General features: G+C 38.3%; 1 protein-coding gene across 2 annotated transcripts in view; it reads left to right on the top strand.

Annotated features, from left to right (window-relative positions):
* Nucleotides 1–22,527, top strand: part of LOC148189821 (uncharacterized) — a 56,821-nt gene that overhangs the window by 26,419 nt on the left and 7,875 nt on the right. For both annotated transcript variants that reach the window (XM_088076053.1, XM_088076052.1), the window contains exons 6-8: nt 844–921; nt 17,870–18,376; nt 19,005–19,049. In XM_088076053.1, the coding sequence (XP_087932179.1) occupies nt 844–921; nt 17,870–18,376; nt 19,005–19,049 (630 nt within the window). The remainder of the gene's footprint in view (nt 1–843; nt 922–17,869; nt 18,377–19,004; nt 19,050–22,527) is intronic.

Genomic DNA, 22,527 nt, shown 5'->3' with positions numbered 1-22,527 from the left:
AGAGATATTTTCGAAATGCTGATAAAACACAATTGTGAGATGACTAAGTTTCCATTGAGTGATGTTCTGTGACCTCTCCTCTGGCGATAACACTTCAAGAAGCATAGTGATGGATGTTGAAAACATTAGCAGGTTTATTAATATTGCAGCCACCACACTAACCATTATTTGCAATCGGATGTGATGCAGGCGTGTTATAAGAGTGATAATGGAAAGGCAAACCCCCTACATGGGAACGGCCACATTCTGGGAGCTGATAGTCCATGATTTCACTGAGAAATTGTGGATTCAAAACTTTGAAGAGTTATGCGACGCAATAACACCTTTTGTAGCTCCTGCTGCAGCATGAGGGAGCCAGTTTCTACTGACAAGCACATAGCCATAGCATCATGTGACCTAGAAAAGACAAAGTGTTTCTGTTGCAGTTTTGTGAAATATGGCTTTTTTAAATCGCCTGAAATACCACCTCATGCTAGTGTAAAAACTTTTTTGCAATAAATGGGAGTTTTTTCTAAATGGAAGTGTTTCCATTTGGTGTAGTTTATTTTTGCAATTTCAATTTTCTCAATTTGAGGGTTAATGGAAACCCACCTACTGTTATGCACAATAACAAAAATTACAGCAGAGTGCCTGATGACAAATCAGGTGTATGTGACTTCAGTAGTACCAGACCTTGAATTTAGCCCAGGAGGGTGCTGCTTGAATCTATTGTTTGTCTTAAGATAACAGCTGCTCAAGCACACACACTTTTATTTACCACATATCAGTGACATTTTATTCAACAAAGCCAAATGCTGAGACTTTCATTCACATTCATGCTTTTTCCTCTCTTTGCTCATTTAGAACATGCATTCTGGCAGCAGGCCCCAGGACTCATCTAACGGTGCAAAAGGATCTACAGATAAGGAGTCCATACATCTGGTGAGTCCACAGTAAGGAACTCAGCACTGCTGACAAGTTGATGATGGAATGGACTGTTTTCATTCACTTTGTAAAGACACTGATTTAGGTTTAAATCCTGGAATCCTGTGGGAGTGATGGTTCATGTGGGGAAAGTGGTGCTGTGTTTGCCGTCATCATGTGCTCCTACAGTGCATCTATTAAGCTTCTGCATAATGATCTTAACACAGTGAGGGCATAGAAGTGAGGAGTGACTAATAGAGCAAACAGCGAATGAATGGCTTCAAATGTGTTCTGGGGAATTAATTATAACAAAAGTTAAACACATTTTATTGATTTCTAGTTTGTCCAACAGCTCTGACCTTATTTTTCCTAATGAGAGAGGGCAGTATTTCATTATGAGCATGGAGACAAGGCTTGTATCGCTACATCACAGCGGCTTGTCGTGTGTGTGTGTGTGTGTGTGTGTGTGTGTGTGTGTGTGTGTGTGCACGTGCAGAGACTGAAGGATGTGTTGGCTCTGATAAACAGCCCCTTGGGGAGGATTAAGGTTTGGCCCTGTGTTCATTCATTACCCCCTCTTCTAGCTGCATCCTCAGTGCTGCCACTATCCACCCTTGAATGATATTCGCCAACTTTCCACACTCAACAGAGGATGTACTTTTCAGGGTGGTGAGAGCCTAAAGGTTAGTGGTTCAGATGGCGGTGTGGGTTGGGAAAATCAGCCTGGAGAAAGTGGATGATTAAAGATCTGCTTGCACGGATCTATTTTTTGCCTTCACTACATCTCATACTTCCTTTAAAACATGCTTCATCTAAAGGAGAGTATTCTTGAATTTTGAAATAATGGCAGTGGTAATAATTGGGGAAAAAGGGGGTTCTCCACAGTGTACAAATATACATCCTCGTTAAACTGGGGCCAACAGTCAAGTTTGCCAAGTTTGCAGCAGGCCGCAAGACCCAGCATTGTTCAGATGTTCTGCTTGGTGCAGCTTGTGGACCTTGGAGGGTCTTGACACTGTGGGATGACTCCGAGCCCTGCTCCTCCTCTGTCTCACCAGGTGCAGTGCTGCGCATTGGCTCTGCACGTTGCTCCATTTGCTTTTTTGCTCTTTTTCTTTTTGTTGCATTTTTGGTCTGGTGGACTCTCTGACCTTTAAGGCTGTTGCAACCCTTCCTACAATAATTTTGCTTTTTAGTAGTTAACATTAGTCAAGATATATATTGTGTATCCCAATATAGCCTTGAAATACTGCAATATTATTTTAAAGCCATATCGTCCAGCCCTTTACCCATGTATATTGCTTTTCAACTGAAAAAAATTGGTTTGGGGGTTTAATAACTAACTAATAAGACCCCCAGCCACCCCCCACATTGCAAATGCAGGCAAACGTTTCACTATGGACTAGAGCAATATTTGAATAAGTTACTCCTCATTTTGTTTGCATTTCTTATTCTACAAGCACATAGACCAGTACGCAAAAACACTAGTGTGACATAACAGACCTTACTGCTGACTGAAGAGGCCAGTTATTTAGAAATGTTGTGCATACAAGTCATGCTGTTACACTGATTGACAGTTGGTGGCACTAACATGCAATAAACAGTAAAAACGTGAACTGGCTAATCTTTAGCCACATACACAGTTAAGAAAATGTATAATTATATTGTAGTAAAATAAAATACATAGAACTGTGCGCCAATTTCTTCTATTTACAGTAAATGTTAGTATTTATTATATACATTTTCTTTGAGTCAGTTTTATATCCGTTAGTACAGCGACACGTTCTTGAACTTTGTGATGTGCTGGGTGGAGAGGCAGAATACACTTTTAGCTATGAGGTCAGAGTGGCTCCATTCACTCCGATTCAAGGCAAATCTGTGTCAGACATCAGCCCTCCAGATGTAGCATTTTACAGCCATGAGCTGTTTCATATCCAACTCGCCTTTGAGTGAGCGTTATTAATTACAGATTGTGTCTCACACGTCTTTGATCAGAACTCTTTCATTCACATTGTCCAAGCTCCTTTTGTCTGCCTCTAAGTCGGCGACAGCTGTGGCCAAAGCCATTAGGTGTTGGGTTTCTCTGTCTGCCTGTCTGTCTGTCCATCCTATTTTTGTGAACGCCTGGAAGGAATTTCCTCAAATTTGGCACAAATGTCCACTTAGACTCAGGGAAGAACTAAATAGATTTTGGTGGTCACTGTGACCTCACAAAACATGTTTTTAGCCGTAATGCAATAATTTATACACTAATGAAAAAATTTCACACAATGAAATTAAGTAATGACATTTTATGTCCGAAAGATCAAAGGTCATCTTTACTGTGATATCATAATGTTTTCTGGACATCATTCAATTACATAATTCAGGAATAGAAAAGGAGACATTTGGTCAGATACTGAATTGGTGACTCTCATCTTGAAACTGTGCTGATTGTATAGATCTTTCAGCCTTACTCACTTAAAACTCTTCAAATATGTCTGCTTTGTCAGTGCTTTTGGCGAATAAGCGTGATGGTGTCAGATGAAAACAAGCTCAGACAATATCTGTGATGTGATTGCATGCGCATGAAAAACTGGAAGACAGTAACCATGAAATATAAGGAGTGCGAGCACGCTTATATGGCGAGTGGAAGGGGAGGTGGATGAGTCCCACAAACAAATGACTTTTGTGCAGGAGTTCCGAATTCACTTCCTGTGTGGATGTGGTTTTTTTCTACACCTTACCATGTGCTTCTTTTGCTTCAACCTAACCTTCCTGACTTTGTTACCTAATCCTAACCATCGTTAGAACCTGGTGGTCACGTTGGTTGCTATGTGCTGTTGTGTCAACATAAGGACCGGGCTGTGTCATCCCATCATGTGCATTAGTTGACAACATGATAGCATCCTGGAGCGTAAACAGCTGACGCAGAAGGATACCTGCTGACAATGTGGCACCACGTGACGAGTATTTTAAGCGAAAACATTATATTTTCCTCACCAGTACCAAGTGGTTTTTGTGTCAAAATCTAACCACAAGTTAACCACAGTGTTGAAATGTAAAGTTTCGAGGTATTTGCTACATTAAAATGAACAAATGTAATGTGTCCATGGTTTGCAAAATTGTGCAAACATGTATTCTGGTGAGTGGGTTGTGGTCCGTAGTGAGGAATCTTTGCTATGACATTTTGTACAGAGATATGGTCCCCATGCGATAAATTAGAATGACTTTTCACGTATCTGACTTTTCATGTGTCATTCTCACCATTCTCACCATTTTGAACATGGTGTATCATAAAACTTCAATTAATAGCTTGGGCTATTATTTGCTTAAATCACTAAACTCAACAGACTTATATTTGGGACAGGCATCTATATGGGATGGGCTTTTATTTCCTTTGACACAAAACTTGCTCAGCAAAGATGGAAATGCAATCAAATTATTTTTTTTTTAACCTTTTTAGACATAGGGAAATTGGCTTTATTTTATTTAAATACATCGGAATAAGGTAATGAGCAACAAAGGAAGAATTTAAATGTCAGAAATGTCAAAAAATCGTTGAATAGTACAAGAAAATTACCTGAAAATTTGCCAAAAAATTACAATGTAACAAAAATAAGAGAGAAAGTAAAAAAAAAAAAAAAAATACAAAGCAGGATTTCTCTTGTTTCCTATGCAGTATAATACCATCTTCTTTGGTGCTCATGGTTTCAGTAAAATTAAATGAATGATTGAATTTTAGAGGATCTTACCAAGCTAACCATGTGTGTACCATGTCCATATTTATAATAAAATCATATTAAACACATACATATTGTATTCATGATCTAAGCAGCTAACTAAGATTATCTTCAGCAGGTAGCAAAAAAAACCAACAGTTTTTTACATCCACAGAACTTTTATAAAAATGAACTGCATGGTAATCAGTATGAGCTTCTAATTGAGACAGGCCTTTATTTGTCAGATTGAGTCGCCATATCCAGTGGGTAAAAGGGAATGGTGTTTATGCATATGGTGTTCATGCTTTCAAAGTTTTTGCTCAGCTTGTAAGTTTAGTATCATTCACTAATGAAAGTCGTCAGTATTTTTGACATAGTGAGGGCAAATGAAGTTTTTATATAAACTTCACTATTGCAAACAACAAAAGTTTAAAAAAAAAGTGTATTGGTATTGATGTCTTTTTAAAATTGCCATCAGTCACTGCACAGTAGGAATGAGATGAGGGTTACATTTTATACTACACAGAAACAGTCATCATTCAGAGTGAATCATGAAGACCTCTGTTGTGAAGGTAGTCCAAGAAATGCCAAGCAGAAAGATAAAAAACCCAAAACAAATATAGTGCATATCAGCATATGTACAGAGGTATGAGGTACCATATCCCAGATGTCTGTGCTCTCTTCAATTGGCAGTGCCTATTTATCATCTCAGACCTCAGTCCAGTTAGATCTCAGATCCTACTCTGTGGCCTGTAATTAGGTGAAACCAGCTTCAGCTGAATACCAAGTGTGTGAGAAAAGAAACACTGTGACCACGTTTCCAATACATATATGTAAGCAGCGGTTGAGCCTGCGCTCTTTTCACACTGGACGTAAACCTTCCCTGAGATCATGTCCGAGGCCTGTGTTGTAATAGAAACCAGATGTTATACGTATTGGACTTAGCAATGCTGGTGTTGACAGAGTTCTCCTATAGAGCTAGTGGCTCTGTCATGATTAGACTGTGTATATTTGTGATGAGACTTAAAGACGTTTATTTGTTGAGGGACTTCAACGCAATATAAAGCCTCCATTTAATGTGGTGGAACTTGCTGAAAGCATACAGTACGACTTCAGTAAGGCTTACATCTGGGAAATCAGGGAGGGAGTGGAGAGGGATGAGAAAAATTACTTTGAGTAAAGGATGGAGTCTTTTCTCCAGTGTTACTTGGAAGGCTGAGAGCAAGTGAAATAGTACTTTGCACAGGGTTCAATGAGATCATTAAAAGGTCTTGAAAGGGAGTGAATTCATTTAGCTAATTCAATCTTTAATCAGTGTTCGTACATACATTTGTCCATACCTGTGTACATATGGACGTACATCTGGCCTATTCTTGTGAATGAGATATCTCCAAAATGCCTTGAAGGATTTTTTTTAAATTTAGCACAAACGTCCACTTGGACTCAAGGATGAACTTATTTGATTTTGGTGGTCAAAGGTCAAGATCACTGTGACCTTGTATTTCTCTTTCTTGTGAACACAATATCTCAAGAATACCATAACGGAATTACTTAAAATTTGGCACAAACGTTTGAGCAGACTTAAAGATAAACTGATTAAATCTTGATGGTCAAAAGTCAGAGTCACAGTGACCTCACATTTGTTTTACTCCCATGAAGGCGATATCTTATGAATACCTTGAGGGAGGTTCCTCAAATTTGGCAAAAACATTCACTTGAACTCAAGAATGAGCTTAGTAGAACCTGGTGGTCAAAGGTCAAGGTCACAGTGAACTAATACAACATGTATTTGGCCATAACTCAAGGACCCTCAAAAACCACCTTGAAACAGTACAGAGATTGTAGAGATCCTCTGTGTGTGAAGCATCGATGTGTTCACAGACATGGATATAAAGTGTAAGTGCAACTTCACTGGTGCGTGGAGGAATACAACAGTGTGGTGGTGTATCTGCTTTTTCTTTTTTTTCCTCTACTTTAGCTATTATAAATCTGGTTGTTAAATTTCATTCTGATTGGCATTCAAAAGACTTAAAAAGTCGTAAACCTTTAAGCTGCAGAGGCCTGTTTCACACTAAATTGACCATTTTTTTTCAGTAACACCAACCTCACTCACACATACATTTTATTGTCAACCATAACAAAACATTGTCACAGATAGTGACATTTCATCTTGTGCAACATTCAGGTAAAATAAGAAAGAAAAACACCACCAACTGGTAAAGGAAAAGAGCTGTTTTATTTCCAAGGAGAGGGTGATATATGTGAATGTGCAACCCGATCGCCAGAAAAAATGTTTGTATTGTACATTTCTGCAAACCTCTGATATGTTACATTTGTACACAACAACAACATTAAACGTCATTCTGCGCCTCTGGTTGCCTGTCCTCTCCCGCTTCAGTTGCTCCAAAACCTCCAACAGAGTTCAGCAGACAGTATTCTCAGTCATTCAGCAAACGATCCCAGACAGGCCGGCGTGTCCTTGGTGTGTGTCTGGCAGTCATCGAAGGTCCAGCATGGTGCTGCGTTTAAAGGGAGAGTATGATTAAACAACCAACTGTGCCAATCATCTCACTTGGCACTGCTCTCTCTAGCCATCTCCAGACTCTCTCTCTCCTATGACTGAATGCCAGCCATGCCCAAACCCCCAAAAACTTCCTACTTCAAATAACAGATTGTGCCAAACTCAACACCTGAACAGTTTTCATGCTACCAAGTCATTCCACTTTTCATCACCAGTGAATGCAGGATAATCCAAGTAACAGTATCTGAGCTCATCTGATCATACTGAAAGTCCATGTCATTGTAAACATATGCTCCTCCTATTAATGTCCAAAAACCTATAACAATGCTGAAATTGAGCTTTTCTTGCACCTAAATGTCTAGCAGGGGTCAATGGTGCCAGCATGATTGGCCCAAATGGCTCTGATTGGTTCAGTGTTCAGGGTTTGTCCACTCTGGGCAACTGTAGAACCAACATGGCAGACTCTATGGAAGAGGACCTGCTCTGTATGTTTCTAATAATGGCTTATTTTAAAGCAACGAAAACACACAGAATTTAGGTCTCAAGAGATTATACACTTAAGAAAACATAGTTATAAGAATTATATTCAAAGAGGTGTCATAAACAGAGAGCCCGATTTGCAGCAGATATTCAGGTTTTATTATAATGCTGCTTCTCCAATTCTTAGAAACTGTTTTTATTAATGTTCAACTGAAGCTGCTACACCACAATAAGTGGGGTTGAATTTTTTATTGTCAATTTTGGTGAACTAGTTTTACTATAATGCTGTAATGAGGGGAATTGTGACTGATTTTTACTTGAATTAACTGGGAATGCTAAGGTCAGATATAACACAACTTTGAAGTGGAATTGTTATTGTATTACTCATTATGACAATGCTGCGTTAAGTGGAATTGAGAGCAATTTCTAAAGACATTTTAACTTGTTTAATTTGTTATTTAATAAAAATAAGAAACGACAACAAAACAAATGTTGCACCAAGTGGTGTTATGATAAGAGCCATATAAAATTATTTTTAGTTTGTGTCCATTGTAAACATAAAATAAAAAAAAACCAAACAAACTTAGGAACTGTTTGGATTCAGACATTTGTTCTTGTATTGCATTGCAAAGCTATTGAACTGTCAAGCATATTCACTGGATTGATAATGACTTTAAAGTATTTGATGTGTACATTGTGCAGCTGTATTGTCCAGGTTAATACAAGTATCTCAGGACTTGGTATCTGCAGAAACTCAATATCAGATGACCTGGACTATTATATTCCATTTCTGCTGATATATCCTCCCTAATCTTACTCACTGAACTTTGAATCAGATCATAGTCTGCGGTACACAATACTGTCATGAACTCATTTGGGGGCAATTCAAGAGTAGGATGTGCAGAATTAAGACTAAACCTGTTGTATAAAAATATAAATACAATGTGAGTTTGCGCATTGTGGTCAGACACTTGTGTTTTTACAGCTCCGTGCTGGCAATAGCCACGGCTGGAGGCATTAAGTTTACAGGTTGTCCATCTGTTCGTCTGTCCCATTCTCGTGAACCCAATATCACAAGAACACTTTGAAGGCATTTCTTTAAATTTGGCACATACTGTGTGTTCACTTGGACTCAACGATGACCTGATTAGATTTGGTGGTCAAAGGTCACTTTGACCTCACAAAACATGTTTCTGGCCATAATTTTAAAAAATCATATACAATTATGTAAAAACTTCTCACATTTTTCAAATAGGATAAAATGATGTGATGACATTTATATCTAAAATGTCAAAGGTCAGCTTTACTGTAACATCATGAGGTTCTGCCAGAGCACTTTTCTGGTCGTTACTCAACATCATAAATCAAGAAAAGAATGGGAGACATTTGGTGAATACATACTGAATTGGTGACACTAATCTTGGATGCCCACCTTGATTTTAGGCCTGTTCGATTATGGCAAAAATCATTATCATGATTATTTTGGTCAATATTCAAATCACGATTATTTATCACCATCACTCATTGACTTTGTGGTTGTCCTTTTCTCCATTTATTTTTTATTATTTAGTCATAGGCCACTTTGTTTTTAAACTTAAGTTGTTTAAAAAGATTTGCATGTTACCATGTTGTACCCCCATGTCTTGCATCTTTCATTTTATTCTTTTTTTCTGCACATTGGATGCTTCGTATTCAAAGTGTTCTCACACAACAGAATTTGTTCTGCCTTATTTGCTCACCAAACGCTGTTGCTCCTCTTCTTCTTCTTCTCACTGGTAGTATCGACTGCAAGTGTTGAACTCAGGCTGAGCGAAGATGGGGCGAAAATGTGCATGTGTGTGGCATTCAGGCCACAAGACAAAAAAGGGTACACTTGCAAAAAAAAGAATGTGGAAAAATAATTGTTTTTTCTGGATTACATTGTTTTTGTTATTGTTGGGGGCTGAAATTAAAATTGAAATCAAAATTTGATTAATTGCACAGCCCTAGCTGACTGCAAAGATCTTCTGTGCAGCCGCTGAGAATATGTCTGTGAGGCATGTGCAACTTGAATGGTATGCAGAGGCAAAGAACTGCAAGGTGGTGATTTTAGGTCTTCGTATTTGTTTCATGCATCACAATGACTTTAATGTTGTTGATAATGCATGTATTTAATGTTTTTGACATTTCATATGACATGACAGCAATTTACGTATCCAGCCGACAAGATGTATTTTTTTATGTGTGTATGTATGTTTTTATTAACAGATGCTCAAATTACAGTGCAGCTCCAAAAAATGTGTCAGGTTTCCATTCATGCATTCGAAAATATTATTTTTAAAAGAAAGTAAAAGTACAAAGATACTTAATACTCAAAAAAAAAGAGAAGAAGTGAAACAAAAAAGAAGAAACAAGAAATTAACTATAAGGATGCTATTCCATAAATATACTATATACAGAGAGACTGCACTAATACTAAGAGGTATTTGGAGATACAAATGTACGTGTATAAACTCACGAATGGGACAGAAATGATCAGAGTTGGGAAAGAAAAACAATAAGTTGTACAGCATCAACTCCCCCACCCTTGAATGTTTCTCCATTTTCTGTCATTTATATGAATATGAGAGACTGTTTAACAAAACCAACATAAAAGTTGAAGGAATTTCATTTTTTCACATTTTTGGAGTGCTTGAATTTCCTTCCTGCTTATCCAGTTGGTTCCCGTTTCCCATGAGCACTTGACACAAGTTTTTCTACCTACATTTGATTATAGCCCTCTAGAGCAACCAGTCATCTCTCTCTTTTTCTTGGTCCAGGCAGAGTTGCATCACTGAGGTCAGTTAAAGACACACAGAATGTTAATTAAAGGACCCCAAATTTTCTGAAAGGTTAATGAGTACACTCTTGTATTAGAAATCTTGGTATGGTGGTATTCTGTCCAAGCTCCCTCTCATTCTGTCCACCTTTTGATCCTGCAGCGGGTTACGGATGATTTGATTTTAACATACATGGAAAGATCCCGGTGAGGAAAGATGTTTTAAAATACTTTTACTTATAGAGCTAAGAGTGTGGGATGAGGCTTTGATGTGACAGCAGCAGGGTTTCTCCTTTGTGCAGGAGATAAGCATCCACCCATCTAAGGGAATACTTTGGTGTATAGTAGCAGTGTGTGTGACAGCGGAGTCCTGGGTGTGTCTCTGTTGGCTCTATGAGGGACCTTTGGAGGAGGGGAAAAGCCTGCAGCTCCTGCTCTGACAGGACCAGACTGCATATGGGCTCTGGACTCGACTTGACTCTTGCACAGCTGCAGTGAGTGAGGACATGCTGTAGACATGTGGATTGTGTTAACCTGCGTGCTGGGCTGCCTTTGGCTGCTGGACCCTCTCCACATGGGGCTGACTGTGGATGGGCAACAGACAGATATGGTATGTACCGTGAGGGAGGGGTCAGAATGTCAGTGTTAACAGATCAGAAAGGGGTGCTGGTTGAGCTAGTATGAATGAGTCTGGAAGTGACATTCAGTGAACATACAGCATCTTTCCTTTGACATGTGTTTCCTAGGTTTCATGCTCTGATCGTTGCACTGGATCAGATGTATATAAAATGACATTCTTGTACTTGACATGTGGGAGTTAATTTAGCCATTTTGTAACGGTTCTTTGATGCTCTAGCCAGTAGTAAGCACCCTTTATTCATTGAGCCCTGAATAAATCGATCCATATGAAGCACGTCGCTCTCCGCCAGCACATATGTGCAATTGCTTTTCTTTGTCTCTGATCATATGTTCTCTGATGTTCTTAAACAGCATGCACAGAGCAAGAGCATGTTAGCTAAAGTGGAAACTTGTTGCCGGAAATTCTCGGTCCAAGCAAAACAACAATGTGAGGGCAACTTGTAGACCTCAGATGCTGCTCTAGAGCCTCTTGGCCTCTCTGCCGACCTCTCTTTGTGCTGTGTACACACATCTTCTTTCACAGCCCTCCTCCTGCAAAATCCTCAACATGGTGTTTCCGTAAAACCACCCTGCTTGTTATGTATAGCCCCAGATAATGGGATTTGTTTGCCCAGCTGGTTCAGCAGAGAACATTTCCTCACCCAAAGATATAGGACTTGATTTATTGTTGCTCATACCGCCTACAAGCTTTATCTTAATTTCAACTTTTCTGTATATGCTCCACTCATCACTATCAGTCAGTGTATGGCTGTCAGGTGAAGAATCTTTGGTTCATTAGACTGGATTTTTCTTCTTTTTTTTTTTTTCAGTTTTTACAATTGGACAAATGTCTTACTTGCAAGTTACTTACCTGATTACTGAAACCATGATTTACCAGAATGTGTCAATGCTACCAGTTTATCATTAAGACAAGTTGGGATTTGCAGTTGCTGTCACACCTGTAGTTCAGTTCATTCAGTCCAGACCATGGAGTGTTTATAAAGATGGACGATGCATCCCCACCTACAGCTACTTTGCAAAAGTAAAGCTAAAATATCTCATATATCGCCCCTGTCATTTTGTGCTATAGCCAGAGTCCGCACAGTAGCAATCTATGCTGTGATGGAGTTCACGCCCAAACACCTGTCCGACCAATTGCAAGCAAAGTGCTAATTGCTTTAGTTGCACAGTCAATGGGTGAGAGTTTGCAGGCCTGCACAACGTATTTTTTGTACCTTGTTACATGTACCGGTGCATGTAGAGCTAAGAATCATGTGCACAGTTTAACCCTTTTAAACCTTTGAATATTGGCCTAATTTCTTTCAAAAACATGGGAAGAAGGCAATGAGCAACTTAGGAAGAAATTAGTAGAGTACAAGAAAATTAAGTAAGAAAAAAAAGACGAAAAGAAACATGCAAACAGATAAAAAAAAAAAACAACTAAAAAAAGTTAGAATTTTTAAATTAGAATTTTTCTGTAAAATAATTTTGAATATATATGATAATAAGAAATACAAATCTCTGGAATTTTCCCTGTTTTATTTTCCTTAAGCTATAGGTTTTTTTTTTTTTGTTTTTTTTTTAATATTTTCCTAAATTTGCTAATTTCTTGCCAAGTTGCTCATTGTCTTTTTTCCCATGTTTTTGAAGGAAATCAAGCCAGTTTGCTGTGTTCAAAGATTTAAATACTTTTAGAAGGCATTTGGCTGCAAGAAAAGTCATGCCAAGCCAAAAGGGTTCAATTTCACATGCACTGCTGTGGTTATGCTATTTCAAGCCTTGTCATATGAACTGACAGGTAACGTTGTCACTGGAAAGTTTTGGTGACATTGCACCATAGAATCAATATGTTTTAGTCACTTTATAATAAGGAACTGCGAAAATATAGGGAGAAGGATAGCACACACACAGGTGGTTTTTAGTCTTGTTGCTTGGCCACACCAGAGTTAGACTGACAACTTTCACATCAGCATAAATGAACCAAACAAACAAGCATGCACACCAGAGTTTGTTTAAAGAACACTAAAGGATACTTCAGTGATTTAGTATTCTAGTTACATAAAGTTTGGGGGTCTTGAAAGAAACAAATTTAACAATGAATGATAAAACCCGATGAAGCAAAGACCAATATATCCTGATATTTAGCTCCTGTTATGGGTCAAATTCCTGGAAAGCTGGATCCTACATTTCCCGTAATGCAATGACTGCATTTCAATGTGCTTTTAGTAGTACCTTTTATCAGACCCTCCCTACCAGGTAAATGCCCACATGTTTGAAACTCCACAGCTCCTATTTGTAACACAGTCTTTATGGCACTTAAAGGACCACTGTGTCAGATTTAGGGGACAAATTGGAAATATAATATTAATAACTAGGTTTTATTGGTGTATCATTGCCTAAAACTAAGACTTGTTACATTTTTGTGCCTGAGAATGAGGTGTTTTTACACAGAAACATTTTGTTGAGTTGCCTCTTTGCAAAATGCTTTGTGTAATTTAAGTGAAAAGTAATGTAAGGCAGTAATGTGCTAGCATTTACAATGTAAAAAATAACAGTGTTGTCATCTTAGTTTATGTTAGTTCAGACTACACCCTTCATTTTATTTCCTGTAAAAGTATAGGTGCTACTTATAGACCTTGGCTATACTACGGTTACATCCGTAAATCTAATCTGACGCTCTTCACTAAAATGACAAAGCTGTTGTTCAAAGAAACAGAGTGCTCTGTTTCTACATGAAACGAACGGTGTAGTTAATCACACATTCACTCCATTTGGCACTCTGCTGCTGAGTCCACCCGGACAGAGTCCCAGAATACACTCTGAATGCTGCCCCGGATAACCAAACAGTACATTCTAATGGCGCTCAGAATTAACAAAGGGTTTAGAGTATGACAGAGTGCAGGTTTCTGAATTCACCCTATGTTGTAGTTATAGGTGTTAGAAGCTAATACGCAATGCATTCTGGCACATGTAGGCACTGCCGGCATGGCTTTGCATGACACAGCATGGCTCAGCTTTCTTGGTCAATATGGCACACACAAAGGAATTTATTTCTTCAATTGACAACATTTACGATCAACACTGATTGGACATCTACATAAAAGTTGCCAAATGTTCCCTTTAAATATATGTCACCATTAGGGCTGTCAGTGTTACTGCGTTAATTGCAATGAGATTAAGGTCTGATGCATTTTTTTTTATTATTATTTTCATCGTGTGCTGTGCTTTTGGATAGCTTATTTTACTTTGAAGATTTCTCAAATAGTTCAGTTGACAAGTCAAAAGCAAAATGCTCCTGCAAAGAAAAAACGACTAGTGTCTCTCAGAATTGCTGCTGCTGTAGGTCAGTGGAGCCAGCTTTGCCCTCACATCAGTGTGTAATGTAAAGTCTGTTTGAAATGCAGTTTTGGGACATTTTGAAAGTTTACACCATACACTAATGGTGCTGTGAGCAACTACCAGGTGTATAAGTTGTGAATAATTTCCTGTCACTGAACTGCAAACATAGAGCATGGCTGTGTTAAAAGAGATTTAGACACTATTTTGTATTTTAATTTCCGGATTTGTTTGTGGGATCTGTGGCGAAACCCGGGGTGTATTTTTTTTCAGTGGTTAAAACTGGGCTGGGATTGCACTGCATTGGGGTGTCAGGAAAACAATAAATGGACTTGGTGGACTGAACTCTTGAGGTTGTGGGACAGTTTTTTTACACTAGTACAGTAGCAGTACTGATTTGAAATAAATAAAGCTAAAAGTTAAGATCTTAAAGTCTATTTCTTTGCATTTATGTGATTAGCAGTCAAGACACACTGGTAAGAATTACTTTACCTTGCTAATATGGACTTAACATGTTTTGAAAGGCAAAATAATGTAATTTTAAACATGCTATATAAACTGTGATTAATCAGGATTAACTATGGAAATGTTCAAAAATTAATTGTTTGACAGACCTAGTAAGGATGTCTTCGAAATCTACTAAACATAAAAAAATCCTTCTTTCTATGTTTCTTTGACACCTGGCCAGTTGAGGAAGCATAGCATGCACACACACACACACACACACACACACACACACACACACACACACACACACACACACACACACACACACACACACATTCTGCTGGTAACCCTTTCATCTTGCCAGCTGAAGGACTTTGGAAAGAAGCTGATATAAATAAATTCCCCAGCTTGCTTTCAGGTCTCTAGGTCTTTCTGTGAGGCTTAATATGTAGCCTTATGTTTACTTCATCAAATGGAATGTTTATCAAACAAATCAAATGCAAAATAAAAAAAATTAACTGTATTTGACCAATTTAGCAGTTGTGTTTCATTTCGCTTGTGTGCTTCTACCCTGTTTTTGCCCATCTCGTCTGACATGTGGTTTAAAAGTTGGCAGGCTATATCCTGTGCTACTTTATCAATCCCAAATTTAAATTCCCAATCAACTGTGACTGTTCTCAAATATCCAGTTTATACAAAAAACAAACTAAAGGTATATATTCAACTCAAGTAAACAGAAATTCATTCAATTCATAATCCATCGTGTTAAAAGCTTCTACGCATGTCCCTGGGTATTTTCATGCTTGTAGATACACAATGGTGGGCTGGTAGTAGTGAGGTGGTTGTCTTAAAATGGAGGGGTTAAGAGTCCAAACTCTGCTTTTGCCTTCGTGCACCTGGTCAGAATTTTGCATTTTCCAGGGTGAGTTTTGACACTTTTCACTTAGTAGCACAGTTTTATTACTCGACATGGGATGCATTCCAGATCTTGAATGGAATTTAAGAATTCAGTATAAATGTCAGGGTTTCCTAAACAAATAGACCACAGCTAGATTTTTTTTTTAAAGCTGAACCATTCATAAGTGCTGTTGGAATATATCTAATGTTCAGTTATTCATTGCATCACACTAACCGCACTCTGGGCACAGATGGAGCAGCCAAAAGTCAGGCGCATTGAAAATGAAACTTAACCATTAATTCTGCTGGGTCTAAAACTTTGAATTCACTCGGAGCAGCTGCTCCTCTCATCCATTGATTTGGACAACTCTGAACGGATCGAAACGGATGCTGAGGAAAAAAAGAAGTTGTGAAGAGTTCTGCCTGCGCAGTGTTCACAGACCAGCAAAAAACCCCTCAGAACTTACAGATGTAACACTGAATTATACATAGAGACACACTTGCAATAAAAAGAAAGAAAAAATTTATCTAAAAAAAAAAAATCAAAGAAAATTAAGAATTCAGCTTCTTGTTAAGTAAGAAACAAGCATCCAGTTGCTTAAAAATCAGCATGGACCTTGATTGTGTCTGGTTGTGGCTTTCTAGTTTTTTAAGTGTTGTTTTATATTTTTTATTGTTAGTTTATTGTTATTCCTTGCATATGGAAACCTACTTTGCAGTAAATCGGATTCTGATGTCACTCTGAAATATTTAAAGAGACACTGTTTTTAGTTTTGGACGTTTGGTATCGCCACATCTTCGGTGTGGTTATAATCTCTATGCTACAGTTGGTTTAGGATTCAATTTGACAGTGGTCCCAGTCTGTCAGAGTGATAGTGATGACCAGCGTGGGGAAGATTACCTGGACAAATAGGCTCAGGTGCAGAGCGATCAAGTGTCTGCTGGCTGGCAGAGCTGCAGCAACAATGGCAGCTTGTCCAGGATAAAGGAGCTTTGTCTGATGCTGAATAAGGGGAATTTGTGCCCGCACTACCTCTGTATTCTGCCTCCTCTTCATGCCACTCAGCTGCACATCACTCTTTTCTTTCTTTGTTCAGGTGGGCTTTGAAGTCTGTCAGCTACAGATTTGTATTAGTGACCTGCTTCGAAAGTATACGTATTTCAGGTTTTGATTTTAAATGGCAATCACATAAGCATAAATCGTATGTTCAAACTTCCTCTTTTTGCATCACGGAGTAGCCAAAATGGAGTTCTTCATCTGGAGGACATGAATGTGCTCATTAAATTTCAGTGCATTCTGTCCATTGCGCTACATCTTTTTTGTGTAAAAGTGAACATTATTGGCCAAAATATGATGTGACAGGAAAGTGGCTCACTAAGAACATACGTTATCAGAATCAGAAACACTTTTGATCCCCAGGGGTAAGTTATGGTTCCTTATAGTTGCTCTGATGCCAGCATAGAGAATTATAGCAAGTAGAAATAAGTACCAGCACAAGTATGTAAAATATCAAATAGAAATACAGTAATAGTAAACAATGAGCACTAGTATGTAAACATTTCAAAATAAAAGCATGTAAAATATGCTGAGTATGTGAAGAGTGCAAAAATATGAATGAAAAGAAATACACTAATAGACAATTATCACTGGTATGTGAATATTTAAACTATAATATCGATAATGCAAGCCTATAATATGGGTAATAACTCTCTGGGGACTATAAATATCCTCACATTTTTCACATTTTTGGAGTGCCTGAATTTCCTTCCTGTTTATCCTGTTGATTCCTGTTTTTCATAAGCACCTGACACAAATTTTGAAAACATTTGATCATAGCCTCCAGAGCAACCAGTCATCTCTCTCTTTTGCCTGTTCCACCAGTAGAGACGGGAGACTGAGCTCTGGCGGTGTGTGCTGTGCACTACGAACAATACGTTTAACAGAGAGAGGAGTGCTTGTAGTTATAATGGTATTGAGAGACATACCTCCCGGATGTATAAATACCCTGGTATACCGTAATACTGTGATACTGCCTAAGCCTACTGCCTACTACTGCATGTGATTATCAGACAACCCCCCTTTAGCTTTCTAATTTTCAGAGTTACACCTGTAATGCTGTGGAAGACACAACTGTGTGATTGCAACTTTTTTTCTGTCTCTCCTCTCAGGATGACCTTTTAGAGAGAGACCCTGCAGACTCCAGCCATCAAGAAGCAGCTGCCCAAAGTCATGGCTTTGTTCTTGTTGATGAACCTCACATCATGTTGGCTGCAAACAGTGACAACAGAAGAGCTCATGACAGTGAATCCTCTCCAAGCGTCCAAACGATAGATGGAAATATCATCCAAAAAAGTGCAGCAGACACAGCCTTGCCTGTTCAATCTGATGTAACCTTGCCTGATGCACTGACACACATGCAGAAATCTCAAAATGTTAGTTCACTGATGGACGAGAACATGATTCCATCAGTGATGTCAAAAGGACACCGGCAAACAAACATCCATTACCCCCTTTTGAGAAACAGTAAGGACGCACAGCAGTCCAGTCGTCTGCACATGGAGTCATGGACACCTGTAGATGCTGATGGAACAGGGAACATCATCTATGGATCTGACCACAGAATCTACCGAATCCACAAAGGTCCTTCTGGTCCAATCGGACCACAGGGAAGAGGAGTAAGTATCTTTTTAGGATGAACACAGTTACGTTGTTTGCCAGCATGCTAACACTGCCAGGATGTTCCAGTGTATAACTCCTAATCCTCAGATGGTTGTTTTTATGCAGATGCAGTGTTACCTTTTTTCTAAACTTTTGAGAGGCTCCACACATCACTTTGGGGCCCTCTCTTTAAGGAAACCTCCATGTTCACTTGAGAAAACCTCCAGCACAGATATAGCTTTTGTCTCTGCTGGTCCCAAAATATAAGCAGCGGTACAAACTGTTTCTTTTTTCAATGCAGCAAGTTTCCGCAGAGTGGCTTATGTAATATCCCAAATTACCTCTCTTTGATGGGCGAGTATTTTGGCTGTAAGTGGAGGTTATGGTTACTCTGTACAAACAGTGTGGTTGCATCAGCCCACGTGAAATTGACTCATACTGGTTTTTATTCAACTTTTTAAATTGCAGGGTAGGGAGATTGCTTTTAAAGCATATTGCATTAATAAGGTCTTAGAGGGATCACAGTGACCCTTTCTCTGTAGGATCATCATGCTACGCATGATGCCAGACAGCAGGCCTACCAGTTGTTGCCAATAAGATGTACACATGTAGTAAAGATAGCTCAATGCCTTGTTGTTGTTGCAGGGATGTGCTGGGAGAGAAGGCTACAATGGCTTTAAAGGTGACAAGGTAAGATTTGTATGTCTTTAAAGTTATCAGAAAGAAACTGTAATCAGATGAGAAGATACTCACACTGATCCTGAGGGTTGCTTAGTTTTTTTTCGCAGGGTTATTTAATATTAATTCCATAAACCTGCATCATAGAGAAGGACTTTATTTTACTCCAATGTTTACATTGCAACAGGACCTCATAGTATATCTGTAATGATGACAAATGGCTACAAACAGGATGGTGGCCCAGTGTACTATGTGTTTGTGAGGCTATTAAGTTGGATGAACAAATAAATGAAACCTTTATTGCCCCTAAGGGAATTTGTCCTACACTGAGAGCATCAAAACACTAACGACAAAAGACATCAGCATCCATACTGTACAGCACATAATAACATAAAACAAATAATTAAAACATCATTAACACATCGCATGATTACATGAACGTAATGTTCAATAAAGTGCATGGTGCTGAGTTCATGCTGTATTATCAGAGCCTATTAAGCAGCTGAAAGCTCTGTGGTATAAACAATAAATGCCTCATTTTGTCCTCATGCTGGGCACCCTGTACCTATGCCCTGAGGTTAAGAGTTAATACTCAGACCAAAGGCAGGGTGCAGTGGGTCTGCTATGATCTTGTGTGCTAGATTCAGTGTGCACTGGTCTGTCAGATAAGAAATGCTGCTCATTTGTTCCCTAGTTATCTTGATATCTAATTTAACAACCTTATCCAGTTCTTATTTTGCACAGACAATGCTTCCCTCAAACACTGAATACAAAAGGTTAACACACCTTCAATGAAGCTTTTGTTAAACATTGTCAGCATGGTGCTGTCTACATTAAAACTTTTAATTTTACTTAAGACATAGAAATGCTGTTGAGCCTTTGCAAATCTTGCGTTAGTTATGGCGTTCCATGTCAGTTTGTCTTACAGTAATTGTGCCCATCAGTTTTAACCCTTTGAAACCTGGAGCAGCATCACTTTTCTTGTGATACATTCTGATGCCTTTTACAAGTATTTAAAGCTCTGAACCCCGAGCATACTGGTGTAATTTCTTTCAAAAACATGGGGGAAAAGATACTGAGCAACTTGATATGAAATGTTCCACAAACTGCAAGAAATTAGTGGATTTAGAAAATGATTTTAAAAAGCCCTTTTTCCAAGTCATTCACTTTTTTGCTTTTTGTTTAAATATATTTTATATAATTAAAAATATATATTTTTGTTTTTGTTTTATTTTTTCCCCTAATTTTCAGGTAATTCTCTTGAACTTTTAACTTATATGTACACTGGAGCTATGTGCAGACTTCAGGGGATGTGTGGGCCACAAACTTGTGCAGACCACATACCTATATTTTGGTGCACTCTTTTTGCACACAAAAAAATCTGCTTTGTAACAACAAAGGTTTGTAACTGCTGTGAAAGAATGAAAGAACTTATATCTGTTATTCAAGCTGCAATTCCTCCTTCAACCAGTGTGTGTGTTGCAATGTCAGAGTGCCGCAGTCCACGTTTTCACTCATTGACTCCACTCGCAGAAGAAGAAGCAAGTCAACGTTATTTGTGACTTTTATTTTTATACAAAACAGGCACAGGCAATGAGTGAAAGAGACAAAGGGCTTCGTCAGTCAGATTGGGCAACCCATCTAGGGGAAAAAAGGATGTAAATGGACAGACAGACAGAGGGTAGGAGTTTTCTTCATTTCATGCAGGGATTTTTGGCATATGTTTTGGTAATTTTTTCTTTCGTTGCTCATTGCCTTCTTCCTAGGTTATTGACAGAAATCTGGCTCCTACTTAAACTCCTTGTGCTTTTAATGACATTTGCTATTTGCAATCTACCATAGCTCATAGAAATCACTCAGTCGGTGCAGAGGAGTCTTGAACACAGCTGTCAATCATGTCAATTGCTGCTCATGAACTCTGGTCAAACAGTCAAACTAGGCAGCGCTGATGAAATATGAGTCAATGCCTATTTCTTACCAGCAGTGTTTTCAGAACCATGTTTAAGTGTACTGTTTAGTTGTAAAATAAGAAAATTTGTGCTTGACTGTTTCAAACATGCCAGTCGGTCACAAACAATCTTTAGTTTACGTCTGAACAGTACACTAGAATGTTTCTGAAAACTTTTAAGGTGAGAAATAGGTAATGCAGGAACCAAATCTTGATTGATATTTGATCAGCGATGCCCAGTTTGACATTTTGACCACAGTTCACGCCCTGTGATTGACATGAGTGACAGCTGCGTTAGAGACTTCTCAGCTCTAATTGGTTATTTTTGTTGTCTTTTAATAAGGCCATTAGGAGCACTACAGGAAGAAGGTAGAAGAACAGACTGACTTTCTTCCAGCACTCATGCTGACCCAGACATATGTTCCCATGCCATATGTCTAGCATAATAATCTCTATCACTCATACAGATATCTTGGGAGAACTCTGCTGTCATTTCTCATGATAAGCAGGTGGATTAATAGTAGTCAAGCTTTTAAATCCTGCTGAAATCCTGTATCTCCTCTCAAAAAGTCATGCAGTTCATCTCCTTTGCTTTAACACCATAAACAAACTGTAGCACAGGTTGTTTGATCTGAAAACACTTTTCAAAAGGTGTCATTTCAGTTGTTGCATCAGCACAATTTAGAATAACACATTTTAAAACTAAACAAGGAAATAAGCAATTATTTTGAGTAATCCCAAAACAACAGTTTTGCTCACTGGTAATTAACTGAATCATGGATCTCTTTGGCACAGAGAAGTATGATATATCAGCTGTTGGATACGAACACAATATTTAGCAAGATTAGTTTGTTTGTTCAGATCTTACCATGGAATGAGTTTACAGTAAGTCTGGTGATACTTAATTCTTTTCTTCCTTTTAAAAATGTGCACGAGAGATGATGCACAGATTGTAATCATAATTGGTAGTTTTGGAAACAATAGAAATAAAAATTCTAAATAAAAAAGATTTTAACTGACCTTAACACAATAGTTCTAAAATCCTTTTCTGTCTTGCTTTATTAAGAATCTGAAAAAATTGTCATGCTGCCCCCAACCCCACATTTTTTAAAATCAATTATTAAGAATAATTGTTTCAGCACTGAACAAAAAGAACCCGGTTTGTATCCATACAGCATTTGAGGGAGGACTTATCGAGCAAAGGTCAGCATGAAAGTGTCAGCCAAGTCTTGTTTGTATATTTTCCCAACATAAATCCTATTTTTCAACTTTATTTTTCCCCTGGTCATCCACACCCCACCTGCAAACTCCCACAGTTTGAGAATCTCTGTTTTAACAGAATAACAGTTAAGATAGGTCCTATTTTCATTCATTGCTCCCTGGAATAATGAAGGTAGTTCACACTTTGAAACCTGGGAGTTTTATTGGCCTACAGGAAGGTTAAAAAACAAAACAAAAGAAAAGCTTTAAAATTTGAATTATTCTGTAAAATCATTTTAAACATATACAGTATGTATGGCAATTAAAAGTATAGTTCAGACA

Source organism: Plectropomus leopardus, chromosome 4 (genome assembly GCF_026936395.1).
Source record: "Plectropomus leopardus strain MGB_pleo_1.0 chromosome 4, ASM2693639v1, whole genome shotgun sequence".
Taxonomy (NCBI): domain Eukaryota; kingdom Metazoa; phylum Chordata; class Actinopteri; order Perciformes; family Serranidae; genus Plectropomus; species Plectropomus leopardus.
Note: the sequence above shows the minus strand (reverse complement) of the source record. Positions and strands in the feature narration are given on the sequence as shown.